General features: G+C 35.7%; 1 protein-coding gene across 12 annotated transcripts in view; it reads left to right on the forward strand.

Moving 5' to 3' along the window:
- Positions 1-19772, forward strand: part of mmd (disintegrin and metalloproteinase domain-containing protein mind-meld) — a 575647-nt gene that overhangs the window by 410534 nt on the left and 145341 nt on the right. For all 12 annotated transcript variants that reach the window (XM_075298290.1, XM_075298292.1, XM_075298293.1 and 9 more), the window contains exons 7-8: positions 1297-1369; positions 9448-9594. In XM_075298290.1, coding sequence (XP_075154405.1) covers positions 1297-1369; positions 9448-9594 — 220 coding nt within the window. The remainder of the gene's footprint in view (positions 1-1296; positions 1370-9447; positions 9595-19772) is intronic.

Below are 19772 nucleotides of genomic sequence, written 5' to 3' on the forward strand. Positions count from 1 at the left end.
AATTTCAACTAAATCGGAGCAAAAAATTGGCCTCTGTGGGCAAATGAGTGTAAATCGGGCGAAAGCTATATATGGGAGCTATATCTAAATCTGAACCGATTTGGCTGGTATTTTGCACGTTTTTCGAGACTCATAAAATATTCGGATGTACGGAATTTGAGGAAGATCGGTTGATATACACGCCAATTATGACCAGATCGGTGAAAATATATATGGCAGCTATATCTAAATCTGAACCGATTTTTTCCAAAATCAATAGGGATCGTCTTTGAACCGAAACAGGACCCTACACCAAATTTTAGGACAATCGTACTAAAACTGCGAGCTGTACTTTGCACACAAAAATACACCAACAGACTGAGAGACAGACAGACAGACGGACAGACAGACGGACATTGCTAAATCGACTCAGAAATTAATTCTAAGACGATCGGTATACTAAACGATGGGTCTCAGACTTTTCCTTCTTGGCGTTACATACAAATGCACAAACTTATTATACCATGTACCACAGTAGTGGTGAAGGGTATAAAGAAGTAAAATGGCCGAAGAAATCAATTATTTTGTTAGTTTTTTATTATCTAAGTAATTGTGTGATTGATGCTATCATTTTCATCATTGAGCCAATTCCAATATTGTCTCTTATTGCAGACCTACTGAGATTAACAGGCCCATAGAATCAATTAAGCTATTCGCTTTTATCATTCTCAATCAAATAATTGTTTCTCCAAATCTTTAAACTCTTTTTTGGCAAAAACGTATTATACATTCCTAAGAACTTTTCGACTAAGACAAATTTTTCTCTGTGTAAACTCTAGCCACGTGTAGAATTTGCTACAAGTTAATGAAAATCGAAACATAATACCAAGCAAACAATATAGAAAAAACACACACACACAAAACAAAATAATATAGGAATGACGACACCAGAGGCTGTTGGTGTAGTGGAATCACTTAAACACAAAATTATTTATTAGCTTCAATAAATATTTAACGCTTTTATAAGTACGTGCAATGCAACTTAATTTACCACAAACTTGATTGTCATTCGTTTCCGGCCTGTTTATGTTAACAATGTCCTGCAAATAATTAACTGGGTGATAACATAATTTTCTCCACCCAGTATTTCCTGTTATTTGAGAGGATATACCAGGCGACAGAAAAAACAAACGGATGGCAAAGGAGGATGGCATTTATAGTCTTTAATGATAATGTTTTTTTTGTTTACTTGTTTAATTTTTATTAAAGCTTATTCATATATATAATAATTTTTCGTTTTCATTTCTTTATTTGCAGACAACTTTTATCGCCGAATTTAATACAGAAACACTATCACTCTAGCGGTTATTTAGTAGATGGCAATCGTCATGTAAGTACCAATGCAATCCTTTTTCATTGTTCTTGTTGTTGTTTTATGAAAAATATATCCATCGTATCTAGCAGAAATTTACGAGCAAACGGTAAATGTTGGACTATACACAAAATGGTCAATTCAATTCTGAGCCCCATTTTATTGCTTTGAGTGAGATACGGTTCAGAGACAGGTTAATGGAGAACGGATTTATGTGTCTCTTTTTGAACTGAAACTACTGTAATATTTACAGTAGATAAGGAATATACGTTGGTATAGATCTAGTGGAAGTCCGCTTTTCAGGCTCATTTAGACTGTTCAGGCCATTGTGGTACAAGGGCTATAAGAAACATAGAAAACAATACAATTTTATTGTACATAAGGACCATTAATGATAATATAAACAAGTATATACGGCCGTAAGTTCGGCCAGGCCGAAGCTTATGTACCGTCCATCATGAATTGCGTAGAAACTTCATCTAAACACTGCCATCCACAATCGAATTACTTAAGTTGCGGTAACGCTTGCCGATGGCAAGGTATCTTAAAACCTCCTAACACCATCTTCTAAATTGTATGTAAGTCCATACGTGGTACATATTAAATCAAAAAAGATCGATCCAATACGTATATAATTCAGTTTGACAAAGTAGACATAAAATTTTGACAAAATTTTCTACAGAAATAAAATTTTAACAAAAATTTCTATAGAAAGAAAATTTTGACAGAAATTTGTACAGAAATAAAATTTTAAAAAAATTTTCTATAGAAATAAACTTTTGCCAAAATTTTCTACAGAAATAAAATCTTGGTAGATTATTTTTGGCTCGAGTGGTGAAAATGTTATTATGAACCGAATAAAATTTTAACATAATTTTCTCTAGAAATAAAATTTTGACAAAATTTTCTATAGAAATAAAATTTTGGTAGATTATTTTTGGCTCTAGTGGCAACCATGATTATGAACCGATATGGACCAATCTTTGTGTGATTGGACCAATTTTGGTATGGTTGTTAGCGACCATATACTAACACCACGTTCCTAATTTGAAAAGGATCGGATGAATTTTGCTCCTCCAAGAGGCTCCGGAGGTCAAATCTGGAGAATGTTTTATATGGGGGCTATATATACTTATGGACCGATATGGACCAATTCTGGCATGGTTGTTAAAGATCATATACTAACACCATGTTCCAAATTCCAACCGAATTGGATGAAATTTGCTTCCCTTGGAGACTTCGCAAGCCAAATCTGGGGATCGGTTTATATGGGGCTATATATAATTATGAACCGATGTGGACCAATTTTTGCATGGTTGTTAGAGACCATATACCAATATCATGTACCAAATTTCAGGCGGATCGGATGAAATTTGCTTCTCTTTGAGGCTCCACAACCCAAATCTGGGGATCGGTTTATATTGGCGCTATATATAATTATGGACCGATGTGGATCAATTTTTGAACGGTTGTTAGAGACCATATACCAATATCATGTACCAAATTTCAGCCGGATCGGATGAAATTTGCTTCTCTTTGAGGCTCCGCAAGCCAAATCGGGGAATCGGTTTATATGGGGGCTATATATAATTATGGACCGATGTGAACCAATCTTTGCATGGTTGTTAGAGACCATATACCAACACCATGTACCAAATTTCAGCTTGATCGGATGAAATTTGCTTCTCTTTTAGGCTCCGCAAGCCAAATCTGTGGATTGGTTTACATGGGGGCTATATATAATTATGGACCGATGTGGACCAATTTTTGCATGGTTGTTAGAGACCATATACCAACACCAGATACCAAATTTCAGCCGGATCGGATGAAATATGCTTCTGTTAGAGGCTCCACAAACCAAATCTGAGGGTCCCTTTATATGGGGGCTATACGTAAAAGTGGACCGATATGGCCCATTTTCAATACCATCCGACCTACATCGATAACAACTACTTGTGCCAAGTTTCAAGTCGATAGCTTATTTCGTTCGGAAGTTAGCGCGATTTCAACAGACGGACGGACGGACGGATGGACGGACATGCTTAAGTCGACTCAGAATTTCACCAAACGGAATGACAAAGTTAATATACCCCCATCCTATGATGGAGGGTATAAACACAGCACAAATACAAATATGGTTCAATAGCCATATACTATGAAACCATGGACGGTATTAAAATAATCAGAGTAATTAAAACCGTGAGGGTAATAGAAATCGTGGGTATAATTAAACACTGGTGAGCGTGAGTGTTAACATGAACATTTATTTTACAATGACCGAGAACATTTTCGTGATTCATGTCATTTCTCATGATTCAATGAAAGTTTTGTTTCACGACTGTACCTTTAGTGAGCAAAAATTAAGATCGAAGAATTCTGCAACTAGGTTAGGAAGCTTCCAGAGTGATATTGCGGTGACACGAATAGGTTTGGCTAGACAAGCGAAAATGTGACTCGTGACGCTATCAATCATTGATTGGAAGGAAATGGCGATTTCTATTGGAAAACAAGGTGCAACATCCTCGAAATTGATTGCAAAATGTGAAGGTCATTGTCAAAGATTTTTGTATCCTATATCCCTCACAATACTATGAATTGACAATAACTTTAAAATGACACTATCATCTGGGCGAAAATACAATAACTTAAAAAGTAGTGTAACACCAAAGTAATATGTTTTTGGTGAAACGGAAACGTCCCTTATTGTGTCAAACTAACCTAATCTGCCGTGGCGGTATCTTTCGGTGCTATGGTCTTTTGTTCGGACTCAGAGAACAGGATTAGCCTTCTAATTTCTCACCGCTTCATCTACCATATCATCATAAATCATATTCAGATTGATATGCTGCCTGTTCTAGAGGCTCTCTTTTGTAGTCCTTGATCTCGCTTTCTAGATAACCTGGGTGGTGGATTTGGTTTGGATGATTACTGCGATAACAACCTAGAAAATACTGCTTCCACTGGATATACTTGAGTCTACACACGGGAGGATCTTGTACTCCACTTAAAGATGATTCAGAGGTGTAGGGTCTCTATCCTATTCCACAGCATATAACTTGTCTGAGGTCTTCACACCGGAGCTGCCTCGTCTACCACTCACAGCCCAATTGCCGTATCAACACCTTGTTGTTTTTTGCCACTTTCCTAGGGCTATCGGCAAGCGACTTGAGGACCTTGTTTCTACCAAATAGCGGTGGCGTTGGCAGAAGACTTGAAAAGGCTGTCGAATATGACCACGAGAATCTTGTTGATTTATAATCGGAATTGTTTCGTCATCGACTCTGACATTCAACTAACATACATGCGTAATTCTGTTGTCCATATAGTGAATAATGTGGCTGAGAAGTTGATGGCGAATATCTTCAAATTTCGAATAGTGTTATAATTGGTCAGCAAGGTAGACCTTTAATCGATCGCAGATGTCATAAACAATGGACCCGGATGCCATAATTATACAGTCGTCCACATATGATAAAATCTAAATGCCGGTAGGAGAAATAGAATTAGGGCAAACGTAGAGGTTGAACAGTGTCGAAGATATCACCCTCTTTCGGGAATTTCCCGTTGCACTCTAAATTTTTTCTTTAAATTCCAAGTAGGACTGGCAACCGCACAGATAATTAATTAACCAACGTTTGTGTTCCTGCCGGTAGGGACATGTTTTCGATGTCCTCGAAGACCACTCTGTGTCATGGCTTGATCTGGTTCAGTTCTCTATTTATGTCTGCTATGATGACATACAAATCTGTGTACTTCGGTTGGAATTTTACAGTTTGCTTAATAAAATGTACGCATTTGACTGTTGTACCCAATACTACAACTTTTTTATCCTAGAGGGCACCATACAAAAAAGGCAAATATTAAACCCATCACATGATTCGGCTTTTAAAGGAGATGGCATAAAATGAAAAATGTTGGCAATTAATGGTGTCCCTAATTACGCCACCGCCATTGTATATCTATCTCCGTAAACTTATCAGATAAATTAATCAAATATTAATCAATTGCCTGTTAATGTATAAAGCCATACAACATTGTTTTAATCAAGTGGGCTAAAATAGGACCTCCATCACAAAATATTAATTGTCATTGGCAATAGCGTCACCAGATAAAGAACCGTATCTGCCCTATTAGCGAGAGAGAGAGACGGAGGCCAAAAGCATTTCATGGAAAATTTAATTATTGCCTGTCACCGTTTAGTACATGCCTGTCGCATTGTATTAACGACAAATGCTGTTGCCTTCGCTTTTTCAGTAGCTAGTGAAGCCGATGCCGTTCTGCTAATTTATAGTTGATAATTTGTTTATCTATTTTATGGCAACGTTCAGCTTTTCATTCGATTTAATTCAATTGAGCTTTTAAAGTGCTCGTGATACATAAAGCAATTCATATCACATTAAATTTATAATTTAACTAAAAACCTTTGTACCAAAAAAATAATAAAAAGATTTTTTTATTTAGGATTTGATTCTAAGAGAACAAAGGCATATAGTTTTATTTTCCTAAATTGAAGAGAAATTCATAAAAAAAAATATATTTTCTTTAACCAACATGCTATCTTCTTCCTGGATATTGAATTGATAACAAAATTCATTTGGAGTTTCTATTACTCATAAGACAACCAACCCTCTCTTTCTCAATCCAACGTACCCCGCTATTGGAAAGAGAGGGTTGGTTAGCTATATCTTACCTATCGTTTTATGCTTCTGGATTTATGTAACGCTAATGGGAGCACGTACTTTTCCTCCCATACAAAACGTTTGGCAATATCTGCCAAAAAGACCTACTGAGCATACACTTCTCTGATTGCCAGTCCATACTTGGAAGATGAAGTGGCACAGGTGTGAAACGATTTGTCTTAAACTAATAAATAAAAATCACTTGACGTGCAAATATTCAATGAAGAAAAACAAAACCCAAGCAAATGTTTTCTGTTAAACGAATGCTAGCTCTAGCGTTTGTTTATCCCTAGGAAAAACACTAGCCTACAAATTGCTTGGCATTAAAAATGTCAATAACTTATATGTAGGAGTTTTGGATGTGGCCGTGACAATTCCAGTATGTTTTTGTCAGCAAACTACCGTTCTATAGACTCCTTATATTTTAAGCAAGTCCTAAGCCGCTCGATGATTATCAAGTAGTTTTGGGCGATCGATGTAATTGGGTGCTATATTAAAAAAAAAAAAAAAAAAACAAGTATATACGGCCGTAAGTTCGGCCAGGCTGAAGCTTATGTACCTTCCACAACACACAAAAAATTTTGTTTCTGATTCAATCACGAAATTAATTGATCCAATTAATTTTTTAATTGAAATGTCTTCAATCACGAAAATGATAGTATCAATCACAGTTTTAATTGGGCATAGAAAAAATTCTTGATTAAAAAATTAATTGATTTCATTAGCAAATTTCAACTAAATTTTTAATTGATTCAATTAAAAATTTAATTGATGTTGATTGCAAAACTCAATTAATTTATTAATTAAAAAAGGTAACTACTTTCAATTACTTTCTGAATTGATTTAGAGTTCTTATTTAGATTAACAATTGATTGTTTGAAAAACATTTTTAATTAAAAATTTAAAAAAAGTCTCATCACGTTTTTTTAACTGAATTAGTCTTCCGAATTTGATTGTATCAATTAATTTTTTAATTAAAAACTTTAAAATTTTCTATCATTGACTTAATTAACTTAATGTTTCTATCATGATTAAAAAGTTAATTGTATCAATTAATTTATTAATTGAAAAAACTTTCAACTTCAATTAACTTTTTAATTGGAAATACTTTGGTGACATTTTTTTCTGTGAATGGATTGCGTAGAAACTTCTACTGAAGACTGTCATCCACAATCGAATTACTTGGGTTGCGGTAACACTTTCCGATGGCAAGGTATCTTAAAACTTCCTAACACCGTCTTCTAAATTACAAGGTAGTCCATACGTAGTATATATTAAACTAAAAAAGGCCGATTAAATACGTATATAATTAAGTTTAAAGTTTCTATAGAAATAAAATTTTGACAAAATAAAATTTTGACAACATTTTCTATAGAAGTAAAATTTGGAAAAAATTTTCTATAGAAAAAAAATTTGGAAAAAAATTTCTATAGAAATAAAATTTTGACAAAATTTTCTATAGAAATAAAATGTTTACATAATTTTCTATAGAAATAAAATTTTTACAAAATTTTCTATAGAAATAAAATTTTAACAAAATTTTCGATAGAAATACAATTTTGACAATAAAAATAAAATTTTGGTAGATTATTTTTGGCTCGAGTGGCAACCATGAATATGAACCGATATGGACCAATTTTTGTGTAATTGGGGATCGGCTATATATAACTATAGACCGATATGGACCAATTTTGGCATGGATATTAGCGGCCTTATACTAACTCCACGTTGCAAATTTCAACCGGATCGGATGAACTTTGCTCCTCCAAGGGGCTCCGGAGATCAAATCTGAGGAACGGTTTATATTGGGGCTATGTATAATTATGGACCGATATGGACCAATTCTTGCGTGTTTGTTAGAGACCACATTCTAACACCATGTTCCAAATTTCAACAGGATCGGATGAATTTTGCTCCTCCAAAAGGCTCCGGCGGACAAATCGGGGGATCGGTTTATATGGGGGCAATATATAATTATGGACCGATGTGGACTAATTTTTGCATGGTTATTAGAGAACATATACCAACACCATGTACCAAATTTCAGCCGGATCGGATGAAATTTGAATCTCTTAGAGGCTCCTCAAACCAAATCGGGGGATCGGTTTATATGGGGGCTATATATAATTATGGACCGATATGGACCAATTTTTTCATGGTTATTAGGGACCATATATTAACACCATGTTCCAAATTTCAGCTAGATCGGATGAAATTTGCTTCTCTTAGAGCAATCGCAAGCCAAATTTGGGGGTCTGTTTATATGGGGGCTATACGTAAAAGTGGACCGATATGGCCCATTTGCAATACCATCTGACCAACATCAATAACAACTACTTGTGCCAAGTTTCAAGTCGATAGCTTGTTTCGTTCGGAAGTTAGCGTGATTTCAACAGACGGACGGACGGACATGCTCAGATCGACTCAGAATTTCACCACGACCCAGAATATATATACTTTATGGGGTCTTAGAGCAATATTTCGATGTGTTACAAACGGAATGACAAAGTTAATATACCCCCATCCTATGGTGGAGGGTATAAAAAAATTACTAACAGTCCAATACAACTTGGAAAAAGAAGCAATCGGCAAAATGTTTATGGTCATATTTTGATTATTATGGATTGGATTTAATCTACATCGAGAGTTCGCAAAGGTTAAAATGAAAGCTGGTGCTGTATATCTAATTCTATTCTGAGACAAAATCTGAACGTCTGGGCATCTTATAGTCTTTTATATCTAACACCCACAATTTCGTCTGGTGAAGTGAAAAATTCAGGTTAGGTGGCAGCTCGATGTATCAGGCTCACTTAGCCTATTCAGACCATTGTGATACCACAGTGGTGAACTTCACTCTTATCACTGAGTGCTGCCCGATTCCATGTTAAGCTCAATGACAAGGGACCATAGTGTGGTGATACCACTTAGAGGAGCTTTGAAACAGTCCGAAATGCCATGATAATCCGCCACTGAAAACCCTTTTGTTGTTCGATAGTAACCCATGACCCTTTTTATAAAATTCGGGTATTCTAACCATTGCACTACGGTGGCTCCCCAGATCAAATTCCATCTCCCAATTTTTTAAAAGAGTTATAATAGGGGTTTCCAACAAACTCTATTTCATTGGACTAGTGTAGTCTTTATGAATAGTGGATCATTGGTAACCGAGAACTAAAGTCAAAGGTTCAACCAAAAGAAAAAATTCTTAGGTTTCCACATAGCGTTTTAAAACCTTCGGTCACATTCGCTGCCTTCTACTCATTCTCCAAAGATTATTTTCTGCAGAGTAGTGTATACGTTTCTTCTCAAGCTATTTGCCCGGTTTATGCTGATGTTTTAGGAAAATCTCTAGATAATCGATTTAAGCCTACTTTATTAATTACTTGAAAAATTCTCTGCTTTTACTCTCTTTTTCAGGATATAGAACATTGTTACTATCACGGAACGGTTAAGGACTATCCGGGTGCCAGTGCAGCCTTTCACACATGCAATGGTGTGAGCGGTGTCATACACATAGGCAATGAGACATTCGTGATACATCCCTTCTATGGAGGTGATTTGTCGGTAAGTAATTGAAGAAGAATACCATATGGCACATCAATGATCTCGAATATAATAGGCCGGCCTACGTGCCCGTTCAGTGAATGCCACTTTTACTACCTGATGTCGTTTTCGCTGTTGTGTTTTTGGCTTATTGTGCCATGCAGGATGGGGATGTGCTCCAACGAAGTCAAGAAATTTATGGGGTGCCAAAATGAAATTCACGATTCAACACTTTCGGAACTTTTTGCAATAAGGAGCTACCTTTTTTTGTGTTAAGTGTCCCAAACACACGGTTCTCGTTTACTATTAGCCAAAAACGTTTCAGCCATATCCTCCAACCACACTCAAACTAGGAAACACCCACAATCCTTTTTCTGTTGTTGGTTTCTTCGTTTTTTTTTTGTATTATTACCCAAGAAACAACAACGACAAGAAAACAATCAAATATTTCGATTATAACCCTGTGTATGTGTGTGTGTGTGTGCATGGGGTTTAAGTGGAAAAAGAAATCATTTTCTAACCAGAGGAGGGAGGAAGGACTGGCTGGGGGAAGTCAAAATTCGAAAGGTTGTCAGGACAACGAACAAGACCTCTAAATGCGACAACTTATGATTCTTTTTTTTTTGTTGTCGTTGGCGTTTTTCACGGCATTGCTTACAAGCAACGCAACCCATCACCTCGATTGGGACCATTTATTTGAATTTCACATTCGAAACTTAAGGATCAGTTTAAAATCCCAACAACCTAGTGATGAGGGGAGATGAGACAGAGAGTGAGAGAAACCGAAATGGTATAGGCAAAGAAGACCGCGATGGCTACACCCGAAACGACAACAAAAGGCAGTGGTAACATCAAAATCGACGGCAATCGCAACGCCAGCAAACGAATTAGATTTATGGCAGCAAAGCTTTATATTGATTTTCATTGCTACCACCATTACCATCGCCACCAACCACGAATATTTTCCCATAAATCTCACAAAATATGGAACGTTGGCCGTATAAAATATTAATCGGTGTACAGCAGCAAAAACACACACACACACACACACAAAACGCAAAAGGACTCATGGACGAATGTAAAAAACACAACGTTGACAACGAAAAACTCAACGTTTAGATTGGAGCATGTAGAAAAATGCTGATTGAGTTACTTCCAAGGGGGCCCTAAAAGAGCGGGCGGAGGGAGAGCAATGCTATTAGCATCGGGTTACACCGAACAGGTGTCAGGATGAAGTGGTATTTCCTCAATGCAAATGACTATGCTGCTAACGTGCCTTCAAACACACACACATATACACGCCCATACTCACCCACCCACCCACACACACATACACACGCCCAATGCATGGATAACTGCTGTCCCATTATTATTGCCCTCATTTGAAATTCGATTCTGTCGTCAACTTCATTTCGCCATAAAAATCATCACATTTCATGGATTTTAATACGAGGGTGAATCAATTTTACATAAACTGGGAGTGCGAATTGAATTCAATTGGAAATAAAAAAATTGGCAACAATAAATCTAAAAGAGTGATTGAAAATTTTTTTTCTAATAACACCATACATTTTCCACAGAACTCAATTGAAATCAAGAGAATCCAAATTTGTATTTTGATTTAATAAAGAGAATTCCAAAACATATATTTTCGGTAAAAGATCACAAAATTTATATCGCTATTGCACATGGCAAAGGACAAGTTTCTAATCTTATAGAATAATCCATTAAACTTTCCATAAAGTTCGTTTAAATCGATTCTGGTTTTGTGTTTTGCAATTACAGTCATAACAACATAACACAACGGCAATACCTTAAATTCCGAAAAAGTATCGAAATTAATTAGAAATGAAAAATATACTTCAATAAAATATTCATTGATTCAGATATATTTTTAATTGGAAATATGTTTATGCCCTCCACCATAGGATGGGGGTATATTAACTTTGTCATTCCGTTTGTAACACATCGAAATATTGCTCTAAGACCCCATAAAGTATATATATTCGTGGTGAAATTCTGAGTCGATCTGAGCATGTCCGTCCGTCCGTCCGTCTGTTGAAATCACGCTAATATCCGAACGAAACAAGCTATCGACTTGAAACTTGGCACAAGTAGTTGTTATTGATGTAGGTTGGATGGTATTGCAAATGAGCCATATCGGTCCACTTTTACGTATAGCCCCCATATAAACGGACCCCCAAATTTGGCTTGCGGGGACTCTAAGAGAAGCAAATTTCATCCGACCCGGCTGAAATTTAGTACATGGTGTCAGCATATGATCTCTAATAACCATGCAAAAAGTGGTACACATCGGTTCATAATTATATATAGGCCCCATATAAACCGATCCCCCGAATTGGGTTTTGGGACCCCTAAGAGAAGCAAATTTCATCCGATACGGCTGAAATTTGGTACATGGTGTTAGTATATGGTCTCTAATGACTGATCACCAGATTTGACCTCCGGAGCCTCTTGAAAGTCCAAAATTCATCTGATTCAGTTGAAATTTGGTACGTGGTGTTATTATATGGCCTCAAACACCCATGCAATAATAAGTCGAAATCGGTCCATAATTATATATAGCCCCCATACAAACCGATCCCCATATTTGACCTCCGTTGCCTTTTGGAGAAGCAAAATTCATCCGATCTGGTTGAAATTTGGTACGTGGTGGTATTATATGATATTTAATAGCCATTCCAAAAGTGGTCCATATCAGTCCATAATCATATATAGCCCCCATATAAACCAATCCCGAGATTTGGTTTTGGAGCCTCTTGGAGGAGCAAATTTCATCTGAGTCAGTTGAAATTTGGTACATTGTGCTAGTATATGGCCGTTAACAACCATGCCTAACTAGGTCCATATCGGTCTATAAAGGGTGATACGGTCAAAATTTGGTCAAGGGAAAACGCGTGTAAATCGATGAAATCGTTTATTTAAAAAATCAAATTAAATTTGTTTTTCAAGTACAATTAGTATAATATTTAGGAAAAATATTCAGTTAGGCTTTCGCTTTTCCAAATCCGAATTGCCGGGCCTCACGCTTGAGGCCCTGTACAAAATCTGATGGCAGGTGCATCAGATTTTGTACAGCCACCTTGTCCACCTTCTTCGCCGCAGAAAGCAAATTTGCCTTGAACTGCTGCTCGTCCTTAGCAGTTTTTTGGTCTTCTTTAGGTTCCGCTTGCCAATAGCCCAGTATTTCTCAGCTGGGCGGAGCTCTGGCGTGTTGGGAGGGTTCTTGTCCTTGGGAACCACCTGCACGTTGTTGGCGGCGTACCACTCCATGGCCTTTTTACCGTAATGGCAAGATGCCAAATCCGTCCAAAACAGAACAGTACCGTGTTTCTTCAGGAAAGGCAGCAAACGTTTATTCAAACACTCTTTCAAGTAAATTTCTTGGTTGACAGTCCAGGAAGCTATGAAAATGCTGCTTTTCAAGCCACAGGTACAGATGGCTTGCCAAACCAGATATTTCTTTGCGAACTTTGACAGTTGAAAATATCTGCTACCTTTCCCCTTCCTTTTGCCGTATAAAACTCCTGTCCCGGAAGCTGCTTGTAGTCGGCTTTGACGTAGGTTTCGTCGTCCATTATCACGCAGTCAAACTTCGTCAGCATCGTCGTGTACAGCCTCCGGGATCGCGCTTTGGCCGTCGTATTTTGTTTAACATCGCGATTTGGAGTCACTACCTTCTTGTAAGTCGATAGTCCGGCTCGTTTTTGGCTCGATGCACGGTTGTAGACGATACACCCAGCATCTCGGATAGAGAGGTTAGAGTTTCGCTTGAAACTACCGGCAACTCTCTTTGTCGTCTCAGCGGCTTCCGGTTTTCGATTTCCCCCCGATCCAGACTTCCTGGCTGTCGACAAACGTTCCCCAAACACTTTAATTACATTTGTAACGGTTGATTTGGCAACTTTTAGCGATTTTTCCAGCTTTGCGTGCGAGTAGCTCGGATTTTCGCGATGCGCGAGCAAAATTTTGATACGCTGCTCTTCTTGCTTGGACGGCATTTGGACAACTGAAGAGTGAATTCCAAAATCAAAATAGGAGCAACATTCTACACACACACACACATTCAAAATGAGGGGTGTTCAGGTTTTTTAAATGCAAAATTGAAAGAAATACGTCAAGTTTATATTGACCAAATTTTGACCGTATCACCCTTTATTTTAGTTAAAATTTCTCCAATATTAGAAAGTCTCCGTGACATTAATAATTTCTTATGTACGTTCGTTAAATCAACTAAAATAGAGGAAATTGGAGAATCTCTTAAAATTTGTAAATTTTACCGCGAAGGCGCCCAACTTAAAATTCGAATGGCTCTTAAGACACTTTTGCAATTTTGAAGTCCAATTTTTCATATGCGTTTTCATATACGACATTTTCTTTAACAAGCTAAAAAAAAATTGTAAAAACTGTTGTTCAATTTGGCAGTAATGCCGGCCTCTACCTTGATCGAACCATATCCGTCTCCCCGCCTTTGACCACATTTTTGTGGTCAAAGTCTAGGTCGCAATTTTAGTCTAATCGGCTTCAAACTTAGCACAAGTATGTGTTTTAGATTAAAATATAACTCTATTGATTTTGGAAAAAAATGCTGTAGATTTAGATAAAGCTGCCATATATACCTTGCCGATAGGCACTTATGTGACTCCAGAGGACAGAGTTTTATCTAGAGTTCCCAATGGAACCAATCGGAAAAAGTCTAGGTCGCAATTTTAGTCTAATCGGCTTCAAACTTAGCACAAGTATGTGTTTTAGATTAAAATATAACTCTATTGATTTTGGAAAAAAATGCTGTAGATTTAGATAAAGCTGCCATATATACCTTGCCGATAGGCACTTATATGACTCCAGAGGACAGAGTTTTATCTAGAGTTCCCAATGGAACCAATCGGAAAAAGTAATAGATATATGTCCTGTTCTATTTATGCTCCCATTTACGTGAAATTTCGCATAGATAGCAGAATTATTACTTACTTGTCAAATTTAGTCAAAATCGGTTCAGATTCTATATAGCTCCCATATATACGAACACCAGAGTTGGGGAAATATGGTACACTGTTGCACATTTTAGACCCATTTTCAATGGAAGTTTCCTCCAATTAACTGGATAGCGTTAGCCGATTTAAATTTTATTTCTAGAGATGTTGTAGAAGTAAAAAAATTGTCTCCTTTATATAGCTTCCAGCAAATATGAAGTAGTTGAGATGGTAACACAAATTTTGGCCTACATAGAGGTGAAGGGTATAATATAGTCGGCCCCGCCCGACTTTAGACTTTACTTACTTGTTTTTTTCTCAATTCATCAAGTTCCTTAATCTTCTTTGTCCAAAAACAAAAAGCTCCAAAATAATGATAATTTTAATTATTGGTGAGAAAAAGTACATACAATGCTAGTGTACGTTTGTGGCCATTAAATATCTTATATGATATATTTCTGGACCTACCCTCGTATTTATCTCACACCAACTGTTCGCACCTGTGGTGGTAGCTACAGAACTTTTTTTTAATTCCAATACCAGAAATCACTTGAAATTGTAGTATGGATAAAAACAACAGCGATGTTTTCTACTCCCTTGGCGGAGGTTTTATAACTTCACACTGAAAGTATGTGTAAGTGTAAAGCAATTTGTATGAGTGTAGACACATATACATCTATACACGATTATGTCCTTGCCGTTTTTTTTGTAAAAAAAAAAGATTTTATTGTTATGGCTCTGAACTGGCTTTCGTTACTGCTGGGAATAAATACCACGAAAACATGGTTGGACCATAAGCTCGAGACGACTGCAGGAGCTTAACTTTAAGGTAAACACCAACCACGATTGTTATGATACCCACATCGTTGATGCCGCTGATGATGACAGTGATGATGGCAATAGATTAGGGGCCCAACTGATAGCAGGCAAGACAAAAGAAATCACGGAAAAACGATTTAAAGTGATTTTCTGGTAATATTTGCCACATTCCACTACTGAGAATTTTGTCAATATGTTTGTGTTCTTTTTTATTTGGTGGGGACAAATGTGATCCTCATCAAAATACCCAAGAAAAAGGATTGAACTATGTGTTGATGCCTTCGTCTATAGCGATTTTGTATACTGGTCTCATGAAATCCCTTAGCCAACTTTGTCCTTGCCGATTTCTAAAGAATACCCTCAATTGCAGAAAATGAAAGGATGAAGATGACCTAAAATTATTTTCATTGTTGGAATTCAATTATTTTCAATTCAATTTGAAGCGACCTCTCTTGTTTTCTATTCCCTCTCTGTAAACACGATTAGCAACAACAGCCATTGAATTCCATCAACGGCATAGCCAGAACAGGATGGAATCGTCTTATAACGATGCAAAGTGAAATCAAAATCCAAATCCCAATCACAATTGGAAATTGTTTGTATGCTTTGATTTTAATTGCTTCAATTAAGTTTATTAATTAGGTTCAATTAGAGGAGAATCGTAAGAATAGTAAGGCAAGATCCCAATGTCAGAGGTTGACAACCCACCAGCTCTTACTATCGCCCTCACAACAGAAATTACAAAACATTTGTACACCCCAAACAGCCTCCTTCTCGAACATATAGCAATCAAAGGTCAATTATGAAAATGCTGACAACCAGTGACACCCCTCATTTCATTAGATTCACTTGGAGAAACCAAATGAAATCCATTGGGCATTACCATTTAGAAAAGGAAAATGTTTCTGTCACCAATTTCATCGTCAAATTGCAATGCACTAAATGATTTGATTCAGCATAATATTCATGGCATGCCGATTTTCCAATAGGGATGCCAAATGAGATATTTCTTAGAGAATTTTTGAGATTTCGTTTTCACGTTATTATGCCAAACATTATGTTTCGATTTGTGTAGCTGACCATAACATTGACATTTTGAAAGCAAGCTTGTCATAATCGGTTCTTGATAATACGCTTACTTTCGAAATAATGGGAATATTGGTTTTACATTTTAAAGATTTTGCTTCGTATAGCTGTCATTCGTAAGGAACACGTGATCGATTGTCTATAGTTCAGATACCTTGAAGTTGTGTACTTGATGTTATCGGAAAGAGATCAGCCACATAAAATAATTTACAAATCAGTTCATAAATACGTACGTATAGCCATCTGAGATAAGGAATTCTTGGTAACACTTGTGGAAAACACAGTGAAACCAAAAAGTCCAGCGATTTGAACAAAGAGAAAATCAATGAAACTTTACTTAATATATCAAAAAATACTGGTTTTCTCTTAGCGTGAGAGAACCACAACATAGAGTTACTCTCAATACAAGTATATAATACGAGACAAAAAAAAAACGAAACAAAACGTTTTGAACACTCTCATAAAAAATCGCTTCTGTAACATATACTCCCAAACATATTTTGCTTCAAGCATATACATTTTTGGGTATTGCCCAAACATTTATATGTTTGATATCTTCCAATATACAATATGTTTGAAAGCATATTGGTCTATATTCCCCACATCTTTCTCACTTCCACGACATTTTTTAGTTCTTAGCACCTTTTTCTGTAATACAAACATTGTAGAAGAAATTATTCAATTGTATGATTTTTTTTTTATTTTAATTTTACCTTTTGCCGGACGGGGATTCGAACAGCGGACCACACAGTTTGTAAGGATCAAAGAAGTAGCTGATCAATTGCCCAAGGAAAAATAAAATGTTAATTTTGTAATAACAAGGAACAACCACCAACTTAATTCAATATCGCTCCCTGTTAGATAGCGCTCCAAGCTACTAAACACATATATGTTTATAGGCTATTTCTAAATTAATATATGTTTGCATTCAAGCATATTATATTTACAAACATTTTATGTCCCAAACATAATATGTTCTAACATATTAACATATATGTCACAAACATGTTATGCTAGTTTATGAACATTATATGCTTGCACTCAAAAATATTGTGTTTAAAAATTTGTGTTCCAAACATATAATGTTTATAGCCAAACATATGAGAAACAGTCTTTTTCATCCGTGAAGGCAACACGTGTGTTTGAGTTTTTCAGTATAGTTTGAGTCGCCGTCGCGGTTCGAAGAATTTTTTATTGCTGTAAAAAATTAAAACCTGTATTTTTTATTTTATGAGTTGTTTTCATATAATTTATGAATCCCGCACTGTTAGAAAAATATGTTTTTCATATGTTCCGATATAAACAAAATGTGTTTCGGGCACGATTTTAAACCACAATATATTTAAGTGCGAACATGTAATTTTCCTAAACTAACACTAAATGTTTGGGACATCTATGTTAATATGTTAGAATATATTATGTTTGGGGCATGAATGTTTCATAAAAATCATATGTGTGAATACAAACATATATAAATTTACAAATTTCAACTAAACATACATATGTTGTGATATTTTATTCAAAGCGACAGAGAGAGAGTATAGAGAAAGAAATAGAGATGGAAACCGGGAGAGTTGACGAAAGATATCAATATAACACAGCAAAAGGGTCAAAAGAGAACAATTTCTGTGAAACCGCTTGTATGTTGTTTCGGAAAACTGTTTTATGATAAGGCCAAAAATTTGATATGCTTAAGTCTAAATATTATTTAATTTGAATAAAGAGAATAGACATTCGGAACCAAGAGAATAGACATTTGAAAAACAAACAGCAGATATTTTCGCCTTGAGAGCAGCATTTTATGTATGTGTGGACATGTGTTTTGTTTATCATTTTGGCATTATGGGCACAATTTTTTTCTTGGTTCGTTAAAAGAAATCAGGGGTCTTCATAAAAATAACGAAAGGGCACTATACTCTTTTTAGAGTCGGGACAGTAAAATGAAATAAGGAGGAAATAGTGAAAAATTACACAGTAAAATGTATAAAAACAAAGTTTAGTTCCTCTTTATTAATAAGTAGTCCACGGACACCTTCAAATATAAAAGCGGTCATTAAGTTCGAGTTTTACAGCTAAAACAATTTAAAAAGTTTATTTTCTTTAAAATGTATTATTAAAGAAAAATAAAAGGCATTTTAGAGCGATGGTGTTAAATGCTAGTAAAAAACTGTTCACTCCTAAATAAATTTATGTTTATATTATAAAATTATGTATGTATGTTTATACTCGACTCCACGTTCTTCTTTTGTTAGTTTTTGAATTCCTTCCAAATTTTAAAGTTTTGTACAAAAACAGTTTTTTATTACAAGATTGTTATTTTTGCAATAAAAAATAATATTTTATCCAAAAATCAGTCAATTTCGTTTATATCAAGCACTGTTACTGACTATAAATCTTTAATAACGCACATTTCGATGTTTCATTTAAAAAAATTAATATAGTATAAATATAAATGTGTAAATTAAAAAAAAAAAAAAAAACAAAACAAAAAAAATGTTCGGTCGGAGCAGGGATTGAACCCACGACCCTTTGCATGCAAGGCAGACATGCTAACCACTGCTCCACGTGGCAAACAAATGTATGCTTCTGTTAAATAATGTTATGTTTGCATGGGCTCGTGGGCGCTGCAAACTATGCTATATAAATGTAACTTAAAACGATAATTATCTACTGGTGACTATAACAGCTACGTAGCCAAGTGGATAGTGTGTTGGCTTACAAACTGTATGGTCCTCGGTTCGATTCTCCGTGCAGGCGAAAGGTAAAATTTAAAAAATTTATAAAAGTGAATAATTTCTTCAACATTATTTGTATTACAGAGAAAGGTGCCAATAACTAAAAAATTTCGTGGAAGTGAAAATTACGAGTATGTTAGGGAATGAGCACAATCGTGTTTGGGAAAAATTCTTCCAAGCATATAATATTTTTGGCTCAAAATGCTTCCAAACATATAATATGTTCACATAAAACAAACATATTAATGTTTCGGCAGTATGCAATAATATATGTGCTTCCTGCAAAATATGTTTGGAACATATGTTAAAGAAGCGATTTTTTTTGAGGGTGCGTGTTTGGAAAATTTTTGTGAACACTATTCATAATATTTTTTTGTGTGTACCATTTAAAATTCTTCCCTCTCATAAAAGACAAAATTAAATAAAAGTAAAGCAAAAATAAATTAATTTGCTCCAATCCACGCTGTAGTTCATTCTTACTATTTTTGAGAAGTATTCAAGACGGTTCTTCTGCTTTAGTTATCACTGAACTTACTTCTACGGTTATTGCAATTTATACGGGCGT

Source organism: Haematobia irritans, chromosome 3 (assembly GCF_050003625.1).
Source record: "Haematobia irritans isolate KBUSLIRL chromosome 3, ASM5000362v1, whole genome shotgun sequence".
Classification (NCBI taxonomy): domain Eukaryota; kingdom Metazoa; phylum Arthropoda; class Insecta; order Diptera; family Muscidae; genus Haematobia; species Haematobia irritans.